General features: G+C 35.0%; 1 protein-coding gene across 1 annotated transcript in view; it reads right to left on the bottom strand.

The window, feature by feature from the left end:
- Window positions 1-18287, bottom strand: part of LOC131855688 (actin-binding LIM protein 3) — a 104821-nt gene extending 86534 nt beyond the window's left edge. The window contains exon 1 of the mRNA XM_059206987.1: window positions 17723-18287. Coding sequence (XP_059062970.1) covers window positions 17723-17930 — 208 coding nt within the window. The 5' untranslated portion in view covers window positions 17931-18287. The remainder of the gene's footprint in view (window positions 1-17722) is intronic.
- Window positions 18288-20329: the final 2042 nt, after the last annotated feature.

The following is a 20329-nucleotide window of genomic DNA, read 5'->3' as shown; positions in this document are numbered from 1 at the left end:
CAGCTACTCGCCCCGGCTTCGCACGGGTGTACATGTATTATATATAAACCTTCCTCTAGAATCACTCTATCTTTTTAAAAATACCTTAATATATTAAAAAAAAATGTGATAATAAAAACAGTAGAGAAACAAATAAAATTAATAAAAAACAATATAATGTAAAAAATTTGACGTTCATAAGCGGCTAAAATGTCCTACATTAATAAATTATTTTTTAATTTGAATTTTTAAACCACAGACGGTTGACAACCCTGATCGGAGCTAAGACAATCGGCCCACAATTTGCGAACACGCCACTCGAGTGCAAACCGCTACCTGGGGACTGGGGACTGGGGACTGGGGACTGGTTACAATCCGCGACCAAGGTCACCGGCAAAACAAATAGATTAAACGTTATCAACGTTACATACCGAAGTTGACCACCATTCTATTCAATTAACTGCCCCTATTCTTACATTTTTAATGTGGTTTTGTAATGTCCCACGATATAATAAATTCATTGCAGGGAATAAATATTTATGCTTTCGGAATTTACCGAGGATAACTAACAAATTCAAATTCTAATTCAAAATATCTTTATTCATGTAGGTCTATTACAGACTCTTATGATATGTCAAATCTACCGTCAGTTCGGAATGATTTCAAGATGAGAACTGACAAGAAACTCAGCTCGTATTTTTTTTTTAACGTACATATTTACAATAATACTATTTCATTTAAATTCAAATTTGGGAGAATAGAGTGACCACCAGCATATGCTATATAAAAAAAATCAAAAAATCTAATCAGTGTCCGCAACCTGAACAGACCAGTCCCCACAAGCAGCACCCGTTCACGAGTATGACGGATGAGCCAGCCATCATTGCACTCAATCATATTAGAGGGTCAACAAGGTCCCAACTCTGCTTAATTAAGCAGAGTTGGGCTACTAGATACCTAATAGAAATTGGTTCTTAAATTTTTCTTAAGTTCTCTATTAAAAACCGAAATCCTCTTGAATACTATGTTTATATCGGACGACGATCAATCGCGCGACCCTCAGATTCAAGTACAAGATTCAAGATTCAATATTCTTTGTTTTTATAACATGCGTGATTACATAAGGAGATGATATATTATATACAAATAAAAGGAAGAAGAGTTTGTGAAAGTAACACAGTTTGTGATGGTGCACCATTGTTGTTATAATATAAAAGATTTATAAATTATTTACTTAAAAATAAAACAAATTATTTATTTTTTATCATCACTATTTTATTTTTTGACGCGTCCAAAAAAAAAATATGAATACTTCAAAGATTTAAGTTCAATTTATAAGGAGTTGCTTAATATTTATTACATACAATATATATTTACAAATAGCTGTTCCCGCGACTATGTCCGCGTGGAATTTAACTTTATTTTTCTAAAATAAAAGTAGCCTAAGTTACTCCTTATTACATCAGCTACCTGCCAAAAAAAGTCCCGTCAAAATCGGTCCCGCCATTCAAAGATTAGCCGGAACAAACAGACAAACAGACAGACAAATATTGGTGTATATACCGTATATATTTCATATGTATGTAGTAAAAAAAACTGTTATTTCAATATTACAAACAGACACTCCAATTTTATTTATATGTATAGATTATGTTATATGCATTATGTATATATAAGTACGATTATGCAACGTGTTGTGTTGTGCCGGCGGCGCGTCTCTCGTATCCTACTGTCCAAGCCAGCCCGCGTGTTTGTGCATACATAGTGCAACTTGTGAGGTACAACATACAGGGTGAAAGAGATTGTTAGTAATGTGGATTAATTAATTAATAACCCTGGTATTTCAGGCGTCCATAGGCTACGGTAACCATTTACCATCAGATGGGCCGTATGCTTGATTGCCACCATCGTAGTATAAGAAAAAAATTAATAACATCATTGCTAACACTTAAAATGTCAAGTTGACTTCCATTGCCATTTGCCAATGGGCTAGCTGACCTGACTTCATGTTTATTGCATCCTCCACTGGTGCCCCGCCAGGGTAAACCGTAAATGCAGTTTTTTTTTATAACACAGGGGAGAAACGAGCATGCGGCTCACCTGATGGTAAGTGATTACCGCCGCCTATGAGCACCCGCAACACCAGGGGAGTTGGGTGCAATATTCCATTATTATCTACATAGTGCATCATACTCTATAATTTTATTTCAAAATAATAATTTTACGCAGTTTGTTAAAGAGTACACGCGAATTTAAAAGTACAGGGTACGTTTAGTATTTATTCATAACATACGAGTACAAGAACAATGGACAGAACAGTGTCACTGTACCAGTACGTACAGCAATCTGATATGTTAAAAACATAAAACTAACCAAATGGGTAACAGATCACAAGGGTCACTGCCACTTCACTACTACCAACCAAATACAAAGAAAAATGAACTCTAATGACATTAGACAATATATCTAGTATAATAATATAACCCGCATCTAAAATAATGTCGATTTATGGTCCTGTACTTAAGTAAACTAGATATAACCCGCGGCTTCACCCACACCGATTAGGGTTACGTTTATTTCATAACTGGATGTCACGTCTTTGTATCTACATTTGAAACTTACTTCAAAGTGTCCAATAAAAAGTCCCGTCAAAATCGGTCCAGCCATTTCAAAGATTAGCCGCAACAAACAGACAGACAAAAAATATTTGGCGTATGTACCGTATATTCATATGCATGTAGTAAAAACGGTTATTTCAATATTACAAACAGACACTCCAATTTTATTTATATGTATAGATGTATAGATTAAGTTTGCGAGCGAGTCGCGGGTACACGAGACTCGAACAAGGTGACTTTGTGCTGGTGCGCTCTGAAGTTTGCAAACAAAAAAATAATTAGAGAAGTGACGCCAGCCGCCGCTCGCGCTGACAACCTTGACCTTGGCGCCACTACCACGAACACAGACAGCGAGCTGCAATCTCACCAATAACTCGCTAAAATACCGTAAGCGAGTACATTACTCGGTTCTGACTAGCATGTTTTAATTATCGGCAGAAAGGATAAATAATATTCGTCCGCGTGGAATTTGACTTCATTTTTCTAAAATATAAGTAGCCTTAGTTACTCCTTATTACAGCAGCTATCTGCCAAAAAAAGTCCCGTCAAAATCAGTTCAGCCATTTCAGAGATTAGCCGGAACAAACAGACAGTCAGACAAAAATTGTAAAAAATGTTATTTTGGTGTATGTACCGTATTTATATTCATATGCATGTAGTAAAAAACGGATATTTCAAATTTCGATGAAGTCGTTGGAACAGCTAGTGCTTAATATATATATATATATACACATATATAAGAAAAATAATATATAAAATAATTAAAATTTGTAAAAGCCACTGTATCTCACAGTAGCTTGTTGCTTCCATCATATCATAATAATGTTATGTCAACCATTGTTGTAACACTATGGAATGCAATGTAGTGATGACTTCGGCACAGAGACGTGGTCGCTAACTATGGGCCTCATGTACAAGCTAATCTCAGAGTCACTCAGAGGGCAATGGAGAAGGCTATGCTCAGTTTCTCTGCGTGATCGAATCAGAAATGAGATCCGCAGAAGACCCAGAGCGACCGACATAGCCCGAAGAATTACGATTGAAGTGGCAATGGACAGGGCACAAAGCGTAGGACAGATGGCCGTTGGGGCAATAAAGTCCTCGAGTGGCGACTACGGACCGAAAGACAGAGTGGAAAGGCCTCCAGCAATGGACCGACGATCTGGTCAAGATCGCTGGAAGGCATTGGCTGCGAGCAGCGCAGGACCGATCGTCGTGGAGATCTTTGGAGGAGGCCTATGTTCAGCAGTGGACGTCTTCCGGGCTGTGATAATGATGATGATGATGATGATGATGATGATGATGGAATACGCAAATAAATAAATAATATTGATAGTAGGGGCGACACATGTACGTGTTTGCTGTATTTATTGTAACTTTATCCGTAGGTATTGAATTTTAATGTGACTCCATTATCATGAGTTATCAACGCGCGTTCACGGGCAGTTTCGAGAAACTGCGGGGTTAATTAAACGATATAAAGTCAATAAGTTATAATAACTAGAGGATTCGTTACAGTTATACATAATAACTAGCTAACCACCCCGGCTTTGAACGGGTGTACATGTATTACATGTAAACCTTCCTCTTGAAACACTCTCTATTAAAAAAAACCGCTACAAAATCCGTTGAGTAGTTTTAAAGATTTAAGCATACATAGGGAGAGACAGCGAGTAGTTTTGTTATAGTATAGTTTAGTCATCCACAGGAGTTATACCAAAAAGTCTGAACAAACACCTAAACACGTTGCATATCCACTCCTGTACAATAGACCTATTACAAAAAGCCGTCATACTAAACACATGCCGAATAGTAAGAAAATTTCTATCTTCATCACATAACTCATCCATGCTTGGCTAAGGCCCGCGTGTTTGAATATATTACCCCCGTAAAAAGGGAGATATAATAAATATATATATATGTATATGTAATAATAATAAATAATAATCTCAGGACAATTCACACAGCGCCATCTAGACCCAAGTTAAGCTAGCTAAAGCTTGTGTTATGGGTACTAGATAACTGATACAAGTACATAGATATATTTTTTTGTAAATACATACATATTATACATAGAAAACACCCAGACCGATACAAACAATCATACTCATGAATACAAATGTTTGTGCCGTGCAAGGAATCGAACCCGCGACCATAGGTTGTAAAGCGGTGTGCTAGACAGCTAGACCAGCGAGGTCGTCATTTTTTATACTATGTAATAATTAAGTACTGAAATACTTCTGCAGAATAACCCTAATTCGATTAAATATATAATTTAATAATAATATAATATAATATAATAATAATATTCTGACGACCTAGGTGGTCTATCGGTCTAAACGTTTGTATTCATGAGTATGATTGTTTGTATCGGTCTGTGTGTTTTCTATGTATAATATGTATGTATTTACAAAAAAATATATCTATGTATCAGTTATCTAGTACCCATAACACAAGCTCTAGCTAGCTTAACTTGGGTCTAGATGGCGCTGTGTGAATTGTCCTGAGATTATTATTATTATTATTATTATAATAATTTGCATCGTAAACAATTGTCAATCGTGAAATGTAATGAAATGTTATAATGAAATAATGGATGGATTACTTAATTCTTCTAGTTTTTTTTTTCTATTAATTTATTAGGAAAAAAACCAGAAGAATTAAGTAATCCGTCCAGATGATATTAATCCAGAGTTCCTTAACGTTATCACTTATTATACATACACGTAATCTGTGTGAAGGTAATGCAACTCTTCGATAAGGTCCTGATTAGAGCCGTCAAGAGTGCATGAAAATAACGATAAAGTTGCAAATGTAGAGACAACATTATATGTATTAAACATTACATTGATGTATTATTACAATTAACATATTATATTTGCATTTAATTTGATATAATTTATATTATTAACACAAATAATTTTATGGGTAAATGCCTCTCTCGACGTTTCGACTAGGTTGAACTAGCCGTGGTCACGAGCTGACAAAGTTTAAAAATAAAAATTATTTTAAATAATTCAGATCCTCATCAAAAACCGACTCCAATCCTAACCTTCTTTTTAACAAGAAAACAATTTAGTCGATTGCAAATAATGCTCTGTGAATTGTCCACGGATATTATTCTTATTCTTTACGATAGACATAATTCGATACAAGCTGATAAATCACCTGTTACTAAGTCACCATCTACAGATGTGACCAGCACTGCATCAGACAGCCCGTATAACGTACAGTTTCGCTCTAACAAAACTACCTAAAATGTAATTGCCCTAAACAGCCGGATCCTCATCGCGCTGGCTCTCACACCAGCCCCTCATATTGTCATAAATAACTTTTAAAAATAGCCCACTACACAAGGGTAATGCTTGTCGTAAATAAGGTCATATTGTGGAAATAAATTTTATGAACACTTGGGAAACATTTATGTCTGTTTGATGAAGGTCATGTAAATACTTTATTAACCTTCAACTCATTCATTCCAAATTAATATTAGATAGACATTAGATAGTTAACATTTGAAATTATTTATGAACTAGCTGTACACGTGACTTCGTCCGCGTGGAATTTAACTTTAATTTTCTAAAATAAAAGCAGCCTAAGTTACTCCTTATTACATCATCTACCTGCCAATAAATGTCACGTCAAAATCAGCCAGTCATTTCAGAGATTAGCCGGAACAAACAGACAGACAGACAGACAGACAAAAATTGTAAAAAACGTTATTTTGCTGTATGTACCGTATTTATATTCATATGCATGTAGTAAAAGCAGTTATTTCAATATTACAAACTGATACTCCAATGTTATTTATATGTATAGATATTGATTTTTTTTTACCTGCTGGTAAACAAATATCATTGCTAATAGAGGTTAACAAGACAGTCTTGTGACTAATGATAAATCGTTTATCGATCATAAATTGATAATGAATACTGATAACATAACTATCCGAGGTGATACCGGTTTCTTTATCCATGACTATTATTGTTCAGTTAATTGTCACTATTATGAAATAATTATGTGGTTTTTTACATATATATATGATATAAAAGGTCTAAGGGGCCGTTCAAGTATTAGGTACTTGAGCAGATTTATTACAATTACCTCCCCTCAGCTCTTACCCCCTCCCCCATGTTACGGAAACATTTTTCAATAAATGCATTGTTTTTTGCAATGCAAAGACAAGGATGAGGGTTGCCATTTACGTAAAAAAGTAAATAACTACAAATAAAATAATAGTTTTATCAATTTTTGTCTGTCTGTCTATTTGTTTTGGCTAATCTCTGAAATGATTGGACCAATTTTGGCGGGACTTTTATTGGAAGGTAGGCAATGTAATAAGGAACATGGGCTACTTTTATTTTAGAAAAATAAAGTTAAATTCCACGCGGACGAAGTCGCGGTTACAGCTAGTAGTATATCTGGTTTGATCTAACACCAAAGAGGTCATAGGTGCGACTGCAACAACTCTTATTCTATTACTTCTAACATTTATAGTACGAGTACAATAGTAGTAAAACAGATGATCAGGATGGTATTTTAGTTTCAAAACATCATCTGATCATCTGGATGAATGGCGGTCCTCCACAGTGCGGTTTTCTAGAAATTTTTGCCACGCACAACACTGTGGAAGCACCTTTCAGCCTTCCAGCAATGGATTTCCGAACCGATACGATATTGAAACCTTCAAGAAAAGTGCTTATTCCTAACACTGTGAAAGCACCTTTCAGCAATGGTATTTCCGAACCGATACAATATTGACACCATCAAGAAAAGAGCTTAGTCATTTTTAAAAGGCCGACAACGTACATGCAGTTCCCTTGGTATTGCGGGTGCTCATGGGCGGCGGTAATCACTTACCATCAGGTGAGCACATGCTCGTTTGTCCCCTGTGTTATAAAAAAAAGTAGTTGTAGCTATAGTAGTGTTGTTTGGCGGCGCCTTTGTATCCGTTAGACATATAAACAATAGAGGCTACAGTGTATGACGCGGGAGCCTATTTCTGTCCATTATGTGGAGCGCTAATTAGGCCACATCCGGCAATTTGTGCTCCCGATGCAGGACAACCGCCGACCCTGCCGCGCCCTCACCAATTATATTTTAATCTTCGTCAACATAGAACCCGATATTACAAATTTTAATTAAATCAGCTACACATTTGTTGCCTGTTCACATTTTTGCCATATCATCCTTATTTCTAAATAAAACAGCCTAAAATCCCAGATAATTTCCGAATCAATTCGTTCAACTCTGTATCTTCAACATTAAACCCAATATTACAACAGATTTTAATTAATTCATCCACACATTTGTTGCCTTTTCACATTTTTGTCATATTATCCTTATCTTCTGCTTCTATATATATATAAATGAATTGCTGTTCGTTAGTCTCGCTAAAACTCGAGAACGGCTGAAGCGATTTGGCTAATTTTAGTCTTGAAATATTCGTGGAACTCCAGGGAAGGTTTATTCGGTGATAAAATATGCAAAAATGCATGGGGAATAGTAAAAACAACAATATTATTTTCCCATAAAAACTGTCAAACAGAAATTTATTCGGCGTTCAGAAATTTATTGCGTAACTAAACTTCAAAACTCCTTTAATTCTGAGGCGGAATTGAGTTCGCGGGTCCGCTAGTTTCTAAATAAAACTGCCAAAAATTCCTATAATATCCGAATCATTTCGTTCAACTCTGTATCTTCAACATTAAACCCAATATTACAACAAATTTTAATTAAATCAGCCACACATTTGTTGCCTGTTCACATTTGTATCATATTATCCTTATTTCTAAATAAAACAGCCAAAAATCAATTCTCCCAGCTCATTTGTTATCTTTTCTCCTAACTTATTAAGATTTGCTTCTCTTCTCTTCTCTTTAGTAACGTAAATAAATACAACATCTGCTGTTAATCTATTGCATCAATTTTATTTATTAATTAATATCTTTAATTTATAGAATTCGCCATTGAGAGTTTGCTGTTTATAGAAACACTTCGTTTAAAGAGATTTACTTTATGACAAATAAGCATTATACTTCTATAGCCCACACTGTTCTCTGTTGATTCACACACCTGTTGATCGAGCTATTTCTAACTGGGGTGGCTCGTACCATCATGTCTACTTAATCTTGTTATAGTACTTTATTAATGTTACATCCTTTCTGTCTAGACCAGTGATTCCCTAAGTGGTCTATATCGACCCCAAGGGTCTTATAACAAACTGCGAGGGGTCTACGACAGCGGTCATCTTCTTGTTTACTTTATGTTTTTAACACTAAACTTTACTACAGTTAGAAATTTCCAAAAAATCAGTACCAGGTAAAAATGAGGTATCTACCCAAAACCGAAAAATATGGCAAGGGGTCTACGACACAAAAATGTTTGGGAACGTCTGCTCTAGACCGTAAATTATGTAAGTTGTTATGGAACATACATATATACGAAGAATGTAAATAGCTAATTTCTTTTTTCGAATCGGTTCCATAGTTTTTGCTTTATGGTATAAAAAAACGTGCATTTATACTCCGAAACTTATGCGTTTATAATATCAGTTGGGCTATACTCAATACTCAATATTTATTGCATTCCATATTACAATGAAAGATGTTTATAATTGGTTTTAGATCATTATGGACCCTGTTAGGGCACGCAAACATAACATTATTATTATTATTATAACTAACTGTAACATAATTTAACTATAACTATAACATTTAATATTATTCATACATATATCTATTATAATATGACATTAATTAAATCTTACATAAAAACTAAGATATAACACTTAAATATTCGCTTACACTATAATATTGTTTTTTAGATAAGATGCGAATAAATAAATTAGCCTTATTGAAATAAGACTAATTTATTTCTTATCTATATAACAACACTGATGTCAGATTTCGAGCCGCTCGCCATCGACAGGGAATACATTCCTACACGCTGGAACCTAAGTGGTCTCGGACAGTGCGGTTTCAGAGGAGCTTCCTCCCGCGTACACTTAGGTTGTAGTTCGAACTACCTGCCGAAGTTTTCTCGGTATTAAGGTTTCTTAAGGGTCGGCAACGCGCACGTGATACCCCTAGTGTTTCAGGCGTTCATAGGCTACGGTAACCGTTTACCATCAGATGGGCTGTATGCTTGCTTGCCACGATCGTAGTATAAAAACTACGTGGTCTAAGAAAAAAAAATGGGGTTCTTCCAGAAGGTTATATTAAGGTTTCTTAAGCGTCGGCAACGCGCACGTGATACCCCTAGTGTTACAGGCGTCCATAACCATTTACCATCAGATGGTCCATATGCTTGCTTGCCACGATCGTAGTATAAAAATTATAAAAAAATTGAAAGTGACACTATTTTTTCTTGAATCTTAATTAAGATGAAAGAGACCACAACATATGTAATGTCTCTAATGTTTATACAGTGCTCTGTGTATCTCTTGAGCGTATCAATCGTGGAGCCACTTGAATATGATTCTAATAGCCCGTGTTGTCTGTTTAGGAACCGGTAACGGAGATCGTTGTCTCGACAAGTGCACGTGTACATTTCTTAATTTATATACACTAGCTGTACCGGCGACTTCGGCCGTGTGGTATTTAACAAAAAAGTTAATTAGTTTATTTAGTTGTAATGGACAGTACTTGGACAATGTAATGGTCATCATATGATCGAGGGCAGTGATGGCTGGCTCATCCGTCATACTCGTGAACGAGTGCTGCTTGACTGGTCTGCTCTTACCACTACGACTGATTTAATCTTATTGTATATTTATATTTGACCCTAATAAATTAGTGCTGGTTGGTAGTTTGTATTCACGTTTCGACTTATAAATGTAAACTTACAAGGATTATTTAAAAGAGCAATACACAAGTTTCTTGCTCGTTCTTTTTATGATGAGCCAGCTTTCCGAATTAGCGGAGATAAAAAAAAATGTTACGACTATTCAAAAGTGCTTAAATTAAGTTTATTTGAATAAATTATTTTCTATTATATTCTAAAATTTACACATTAATGCATTATAACTAAAACTTAACCAAACGGTGCTCAATAGTTTATAATAGTGGGAATGTCATAGACTGATACACAAAATAAATGAACATTATTATGGTGCAGCGGACTTTACAGAGCTACGTCCGATAAGATAGGCAAGCACTAAAGACGTCGCCGCCTATGATGAATAGCTATTAGTTACGTAAGCCATAAACAGAACACAGACTTTACAATACCTCCGATCGATCCCCATATAATTCAAACGGGGATCTCGAAATTAGACAGGACCATAAAGCATAGAATTAACGCAGGATGGATGAAGTGGCTGCAGGTTACGGCAACGACGTGTGACTCGTGTGTCCCCTTTAAGCCTAAGGGGAAAATTTACAAGACCATGATCCGGCCTGTTGTCTTGAATGGATCAGAGTGCTGGCCCGTAAAGGCGACGGATGAAAGACGACTGCATGCAACTGAAATGAGAATGTTGAGGTGGATGTGTGGTGTGACAAGAATGGATAAGATAAAGAATGAATACATTAGAGGAAGTATGAAAGTGGCGCCGGTGTCGGAGAGGTTGAAGAGTAATCGTCTATCATGGTATGGACATGTAATGCGTAGGAATGAGGATAATATTTTAGGAAAGGTGTTACATATGAATGTGGATGGTTATAAGAGAGGAGGAAGGCCGAAAAAGAGATGGATGGACTGTGTGAAAGATGATATGGTAAGAAAGGAAGTAAATAACGCGATGACTGCGAACAGGGATGAATGGAAGCGAAAAACATATTACGCCGACTCCAAATAAATGGGATAAGGAAGAAGCAGATGATGATGGGGATCTCGAAATTACGACGGGCTGACTTCTTTGATTCAGCTCAGAGGAGTCTCGTCCTGTGAGGAGACTGTCTCATTAAACATTACATTTTTTGCCCCTCCAATCGATCCAATTCAAACAGGAAAGTAAATTACAACAGCCTGAGCCGAGGTTCGAACATCTAGCGGTGTCCTCAGACTAAAGTCGTATCCGTCAGTCGAGAGTTGGCCTTCAGCCGCTCCATAAGTCCTTCGTTTGGTTTGGAGTGCCATCTGCACTCACACCCTATCACCCGGTGAATCTGTAAAGGCCAGCTGCGGCCAACAGCGTTAGTGTCCGAAAAAAACTTTACTGTGTAAGTGTCCAATAAAGCGACTGTATAACAAATGAGTAATATTTACCATATCAGTGACTAACATTGATATTTCGGAAGGAACCTAAGTGTTCTCGGACAGTGCGGTTTCAGAGGAGCATCCTCCCGCGTACACTTACATTACGGAATGAAGTACCTGCCGAGATTTTCTCGCGAGACTACAGCATGGCGATTTTCATATTACGGTTTTAGAGTAGCTGATAGTGAACACCATACGGGCCGTATGCATGTTTCCCACCATCGTAGTATAAAAAAGCTTTCCGCTGAGCAGCGCCGAAACCAGACGCTGCATACAATGTAACAAACGCAATGTGGCCACGAGAAAAAACGACGAGCGAAAGGAAAAGAATAACTGACTACTTTTACCAGTGAGCTTTGTCGCTGAAAGGTTTACTGGTAGTTGTTATACAGATCGAATTTAGTGTACTCTTTGTTATAAGTAGTAATTTTAGTTTTATTTTAACTAATTTTATTTTTTATTTTAAATTAATTATTTTTTTAAATTTAAATTAATTAAATATTTTTGTATACGTTACGGATTGATAGTAAAAATAATAATTTATAGTAAAATTAAAAAAAAAAAGTTTAGAATAAAAAAAATGACCCTTAAATTTGGACAAGAAACCAATTACATTAAAAAATGTCGCAGGAAATATAGAAAATATTAAATTACAAATCAAAACTTTAACGCATCATCGTAACATCTCATACTAATGAGATTTTTAAAACCAATTCTCGACATAGATACACAAACAAGGAAATAACAACTTGTCTATTACTATAACTATGAACACTGTTTTGCCAGTTTACCTTAAACTACATCACGTAAATAAAATTCTAGTGAATTCTAATATGTAAATCTGAATACTAGTTACACTGCGGTTTCTCTAATTGTCGCATACCCAATCCTTGTAAAAATTAAAACAATATTTATTTAAAAGTGCAAACACAGAAGTTTTTGCTCATTCTTCTTGTGATGAGTCTACATTCCGAATGAGCGGTAGAATAAAAAAATTTGACTATTCTAAAGTGCTTCTATTAGGTTTATTTGAATAAACATTATTTCTATTTCTATTGCATTGCAAATGTAGCCATTACGTTTAGCATATCTGACGACCCAATTATATTTACATACATATATGAGCGAGACAAGTGCAGACTTGCAGAGAAATTACTTCAAAACACTCCATACTCATTCACGATAAGATGAATTCAGTGAATTCTTAAGTTGTTGAAAATAAATGTAAACTTGAACCCTAGACACATTGCATTGCAAGTGTAACCATTAAGTTTAGCTTATCTCACGACCCAACTACATATAATAATCTATTTAAATATATATTAGAGTGAGTGCAGTAGTGCAGAGAAATTACTTCAATACACACCATACTCATTTACAATAACATGAATTCAGTGAATTCTAATATGTAAACTTAAACGCTAGTTACATTGCATTGCAAGTGTAACCATTACGTTTAGCATATCTCACGACCCAATTACATATAACAATCTGTTTAAATATACATCAGTACTGCAGAGATATTACTTCAAAACACACCATACTCATTTACATTAAGATGAATTCCAGTGAATTCTAACATGTAAACCTAAACACTAGTCAAATTCCAAAGTGTAACAATTACGTTTAGCATGTTTGGCGACCCAATTACATAACAATCTGGTTAAAGGATATTACAATTTAATATGTACATTATTTTAAATCTATTTACATATCTTAACTTCAACTAAGAACCTAAAATTAAAAAATATAATATAATAATGTGGTTAAATATACATGAGCGAGACAAATGCAGTACTGCAGAGAAATTACATTATTTAAATTATTAACCGGTTCTTAACACGAATAATTTTATGGCAAATAAAGATATTTACCATATGCCATAAAATTATTCGTGTTAAGACCCGGTTAATAATTTAAATAATGTATATTAAACACGAAAGTTTAAAATTAGCTATTGCAGAGAAATTACTTCAAAACCAGGTATGTTAGGGAGCTCCGTAACCGTAACCAAATCTACCGGATATCCGATATAAAGAATATTCGTAACCGTAACCGAATCCGAAATAAGTTTCGGACAATTTCGGATAGGAGCGGAGCCTAATTGAGACACGTTATGTAACCATTCTATTAGCTATTTATATTTTACTATTGAAATTCCTTAGAAATTATTATACGTAACCGAAATTATCCGAAACTAACGGATGATCCGAAATAAATTCATATCCGTATCCGGTATAATATTTATTCCTATATCCGAAACCTATCCGTATCCGAAATTTCATATCAATAACATCCCTGTTCAAAATACACAATAATCACAATACGCTGAATTCATTCCACTATCTTAACATAACAACGATCTATTGTTGCATAATGTAATAAAAATTATAAATACCCAGTGTTAAGATAAGTTTTGTTCACATGTGTGCCTGCTGTTAATTCTCTCTATATTTACATCCAACTAGCTTTTACCGCGACTTCGTCCGAGTGGAATTCAACTTTATTTTTCTAAAATAAAAGTGGCCTAAGTTACTCCTTATTACATCAGCTACCTGCCAAAAAAAGTCCCATTAAAATCGGGCCAGCCATTTCAGAGATTAGTCGGAACAAACAGACAGACAGATCAAAATTGTAAAAAATGTTATTTTGATGTATGTACCGTATTTATATTCATATGCATGTAGTAGAAAACGGTTATTTCAATATTACAAACAGACACTCCAATTTTATTTATATGTATAGATTTAACATTGCAGGGTCACTCGCACTAAATGTCGATTAACACATTTATAATTCTGAAACCCCTAAATATATCTACACAGATAAGTCACACGACAAGATTGGGGTCGAAATTGAATGAAACACATTAAAGGACAGACTAACTGAATCAACGAAAAATAATGTAAGAGTTATTGTATGGAACGATGTATTTGAAATCTACTTAGGGTAATTGACTTTTGATGCAAACTATACGATACACAATTTTAAACAACCAAATAATGCATATAAAGAAATATATAAGGATACTTTAATAATAGAGGAAGAAGTTAATGAATTAATTAAACAAGTCCAAATAAAGTAAAACAAAAGTCCTAACAATCTCACTAGTATTAGAAATATAGAATTACCATTATTAGTGACTATAAATAGAGTAATTGGAGATATAGAAATAAATACTGCATTAGAAATTATAAAACTGTAGATTACAGACTCTAATAAAACAATATAGAAAATTACAACCATAACATGAATTTATACGAGCCAGCAGAAATTGAGGATAATCACGCACATAGCTACCATAAAGCAGAGTGTTTAATTGCTGAAAAAATTTGGTCCGATACGGTAAAGACAGAAGATAGGAGGCAAATTGCGATAGCTGTTATCGCATAAAAACCGGACGGTGAGATAATCACAATCCGCGAGCAGACGCTCGTGCGTAACAGACTCGTTTTCGGACGCAGCGGTGCCTCGCAACACCTCACGCAAGCAACCCAATTTATAAATCTTTGTTTGGTATACTAGACACACAGAGCACTAGCGAACGTATAGTTGCACAGCTCAAAATTACTATTCATTAGGTAGCCTATTTGCATGCACTTAACAGGCTTCGGCTCCTATACATAACTATTAATAATTATACATTACATGTTATTAATAATAAAGATACTAGTACTAGCAAACAAGGTCTAAAGTTCGTTACATCTCAGTACCTCTACGTCTGTATTCATACAGACATTTCGATTGACATTATCATCAGGCTGTAATTTGAATATCTTTTAACTTTTGAACTTCGTATCACAAGAGTTTCACGAGAATAAGAAACGCAGGTCGTGACAATGTTACTCCATTACAAAGTAAAAGCTTTACTACCTGAGGGTCACGGCCTAAAACTGTGTGCATAAAACTTGTTTTATATCAACTGCTTCGAAACTGACGCAACTCGGTCAGACTCGCTATCTAACGATAATACTTATTTTTATACACGTAAAACCTTGTTAAGTGTCTTAAATGGACATCGCAAACGAGTTTTATATTGCGAGAACATACCCGTAATATAATAATATGCATGCAATTAAAAACATTTTAAAACGATGCTTGGCAAAGAGGAGCGAGAAATGAGTATATGCGAGTTAACCTAGAAACAACAAAACGCGTGCTAATTAGAAAAGTTGAGCAGAACAATCGAGCCCACTGTCTTTTCACTTCACAATGAATAAAAGAAACAAGGAAACTCGACTGCTCGCCCTACAGGAAACTAGAATGAACAGAAGCAAGAAAGCTGTTTCGCTCAAACTGGCCAAATAAGTATCGGTAAGGAACCTGCGTACAATTTCTCTGCGGCTCATTTAAATGCAGGCTCACTCGTGACAAGCACATTGACTTTTGTATGTAAAGCAGACTTCGTAAATCTGCCGGTACACGGCTTAAATCTTTCCAGCGTAGCGTGCGGTCACGCCCGCCGCTCCTTTGTGTGAAATCCAAGAATCGATCATAAATTGAATTGTGATAGATTGAAAGAGAAACCTTGCGTTTCATAAACGTACGCTCACGTGAAGCTGAAACCGATTTCATCTTTACGTAATAAAGCAGACAATGTTGCTTAACTAGAGAAGATACAATAACAAAACTAACAACTACTAAAATAAGAAACAAGGATGGATCCATCAAAGATATATAAACGCTAGAAAAGTAAGCTTTCATTAAAATTGAAAGAATATTCTTTAAAGTTTTGTTTGTATTAGAGAACATTTTACGTTGCACGTTTAGCTTTATACGGACTGTATTCATAATTCGTAGTTGTCGATAGCTATTTAAGTTTAGTTAATTTTAAAATTTCAAAATAAAAAACAATGTCATAATAATAATATAATGGCACCTGACACGCAATCTTGATTATATTTAATCAAAACTCCATTAGTATGATAGGGCAGACCATGCTAATCTTAGTCACAATAATAGTTTAAAATTACTTTTTATTACACACAATATATAAGTAAATATACGTAGATTGCACGACATCGCTAAAAAATACCGATAACGTGACGGCGAGATACCAGTATTTATATTATAAATTATATACATTAGTTGTACATACTTCAGTATTTATAATACCTAATAGTATATATGTCTATGATAAGTTATAAACATTATTTAAACCAGTAAAGAATATAAATTTTAATGTTCCAAACGGAATAGAAGCGAGGTATGAATGCGCAGATATGAAACTGACAATAAAAGCAGGAATAAACATCATAAATATAGTAATATGTGCCGGTGATGCGAGTGCCAAAATGTCAGTATGTGGAAAACGTGTCGCAGTATTTTGAGAATTTTAATTTTCTAATAATATAAAGGTAAACGACACGCGGCACACTGACTGTTATTGGATGGTTGACACCAGCTGTCTAGGATACATCAGTAAAAAACGTTGAAACTAATGATCAATTTGACTTTATCAATAATCCGAAATCTAAATTACAAATCAAAATTTGTGTATTTGTTAACCTAATAGTTGGTACAATATAATATACTATCTACTATATATAAGACACAGAAAAATAATGATATATAAAAACTATTAAAACATTTTGTAAATAAATTGCGAATAGAGTTAAACAATTGTTAGCCCAAAAATTTTATTTTGTCAGATAAGTCAGACAAAATCTAACACATTTTAGTAATCACTGAGATGTTGCGTGATAAATGATGTATTATCAAGGTCAAACCGCTAATGATGTAACCCCGAAAACAATAGAACACAATCTGTGCGAATAAACACGCATTGTATGTAGCCAAAATTTAAACTGCTGATTAAATGCAAAGACCTCTAAAATAAAGATATGATAATATCAAGATAACGAAACGTTGTGATAAGTGAAATAGTTCCAACAATCCGAGAACAGAATAAATTGTGTGCTGACCTTTTTTAGACTGCTTTTCGCGTTCCTTTTCCTTTTCTCTAACCTTCCTCTCCCTCTTCTCCCGTTCTAGTTTCTCTTTCTCCAATCTTTTCATCTCTTTCTTTATCTCCTTTTCAGACTTCTTCGTTTTTGTATCGTCGATTTTTTCGGACAGTATAAAAGTCCCCCCCGACTGGACTTTAGTGTCCGCCTCCTCCTTCGGCCTCATCTTGTACCACTATCTTATTACACTAGCAACTCACACAAGGATAATGTAATAATAGTAACAGAATCCCGTGTAAATTCACACTCGAAGAATTTATCTCGACGTTTCTTCAGCGTGAAAAACTTTAATTCGGCACGGTTCGGCAACGCGCCGATACTTTATCGTCCGAGTGGGTATCGACGGCCACGATTGGCGAGACGCTATCGAAGTTATCACTGGCACACTTGAATGATTTCAAAACCCGATCAATTCGTACATCGATCGTCGCAAACGTAAACGAGCCCGAATTGTAGCGTTACCGAATACCACTGAGCACCGACCGTGACTGAGTCTTGGGGAACACTGGCGCCCCTCTGACCTCGGCAGTGAGCAGCACCGCGCCGGCTTCACCGCCGCGCCGCGCCGGCGCAACATGCGCGAGCGACGCGCCGCATGCGAGCGTCAAACTCTATAAATAAAGCCTCACTTCCTATACCGTACCAAGTCGGGAGACGATTTATGGCCAATGAACCCATGAAATTTTTTGCATCGATGACTAACACCACTTTTGGATTAAAAGTTCCCAATTAGATAAGAATCGATACGAATGTTTGGATGCCAAGGTCTTCTAGTTCGATGGTTTCAAGAATGTTATTAGCGTTAACATTCTGGGTATATTCAAGGTTACTAATATTGTCCATTCACGTAAGCAAATTTTGTTATGTATTACTCATATCGTAGAGTCAATAAACATCTGTTTTTCGAAGCTGTTCGCATTACATGGAATGTTCTAAAACATAGTAAATCCATATCACGGTATATTAGCCAGAATACATCGAATTTATGATTTCAAAAACAATTTTTTATTTGGTGGTCTAGCACACCGCTTTACGTCTGATAGTCGCGGATTCGATTCCTCGCACGGCAAAAACATTTGTATTCATGAGTATGATATCGGTCTGGGTGTTTTCCATGTATAATATGTATGTATTTACAAAAAAAATCTATTATAAGTAAAGTATTAACTGTCTAGTACCCGTAACACAAGCTTTACTTAGCTTAACTCGGGACTAGATGGCGCTGTGTGTATTGTCCTGAGATTAACCGTAACCGAATCCGAAATAAAAGTTTCGGACAATATCGGATAGGTGCGGACCCTAATTGAGTCACGTTATATAGCCATTTTAATTAGTTATTTGTATTTTAATTTTGGAATTCCTTAAAAAAGTAATATCCGTAACCGAAATTATTGGACTAACGGATGATCCGAAATAATTTCATATCCGCATCCGTATCCAGTATAATAATCATTCCTGTATCCGAAACCTATCCATATCCGAAATTTCATATCCATAACATCCTTGCTTCATAAACGTACTAGCTGTGCCCGCGGTTTAATCCGCATGAAATTTGTAGCTTGTATGTTATGTTATTCGTATGTATAAGCTATATTACTGTAAAGTTTCATCAAAATCTGTTCTTTGTTCTTGCGTGAAACAGTGGCAAACATCCATACATATTCAGAAACTTGCGCGTTTATATTACTATAGGGTCATTGGGCTCCCTAAAATATGGTCGAGCGCAGTGATGGCTGGCTCATCCGTCATACTCGTGAACGAGTGCTGCTTGTAGGGACTGGTCTGCTCTAATCACTATGACTGATTTCCTCTTATTAATTGTTTAATCAGTTGGTTATATATTCAATATTTTTTCTATTTGAGTATTTAATTGAATTAGTGCTAATTGGTAGTTTGTATTCAACTTAAAAATGTAAAGTAATAATAAAATTATTTAAAAGAGCAACACGCAAGTTTCTTGCTCGTTCTTCTTGTGATGAGACAGCTTTCCGATTGAGCTGTAGATTAAAAAAATTGTTATGACTATTCAAAAGTGCTTAAATTAAGTTTATTTGAATAAATGATTTTCTATTCTATTCTATTCTATTAGTAAGATTTAATTGTACAATTACACATTATTATTATTATGTAAAAAATGTGACAACAAATCTAATCATATACTACCCAGTATATTACAATATCAGACGTAATGTTCAACAGTTCCACTCATATATATTCTATACGTGGTATAAATGATGTAACATTTAGACACACATACAGTCCACCGATCCATTACAGTAAGTATTAAGAAAACTGAGCAATATCTTGCCAACAAACTGTTCTGCAGTTTGGTGAGTCAATGTGTGTCTTCTATCAGTATGTACTTACCATTAGTAAATAAATAAAAAAAAAGTCTAATCGCCTACTGGTTACAATATTATTTCATATTATTTCATATTACTTTATTCACAAATGTAACAAATCTCGTTACACAACAGCATGTCAATAGTAATTACATTTTCAAGATAATTATGTCACAATTACAATTTTAAGTATTCAAAATAATAAATTAAATAATATATAACA

This window comes from Achroia grisella, unplaced genomic scaffold (genome assembly GCF_030625045.1).
Source record: "Achroia grisella isolate CSIRO2021 unplaced genomic scaffold, CSIRO_AGI_Agris_v1 utg1462, whole genome shotgun sequence".
NCBI lineage: Eukaryota > Metazoa > Arthropoda > Insecta > Lepidoptera > Pyralidae > Achroia > Achroia grisella.
The sequence above is the reverse complement of the archived record's forward strand: the minus strand, read 5'-3'. Positions and strand labels throughout refer to the sequence as shown.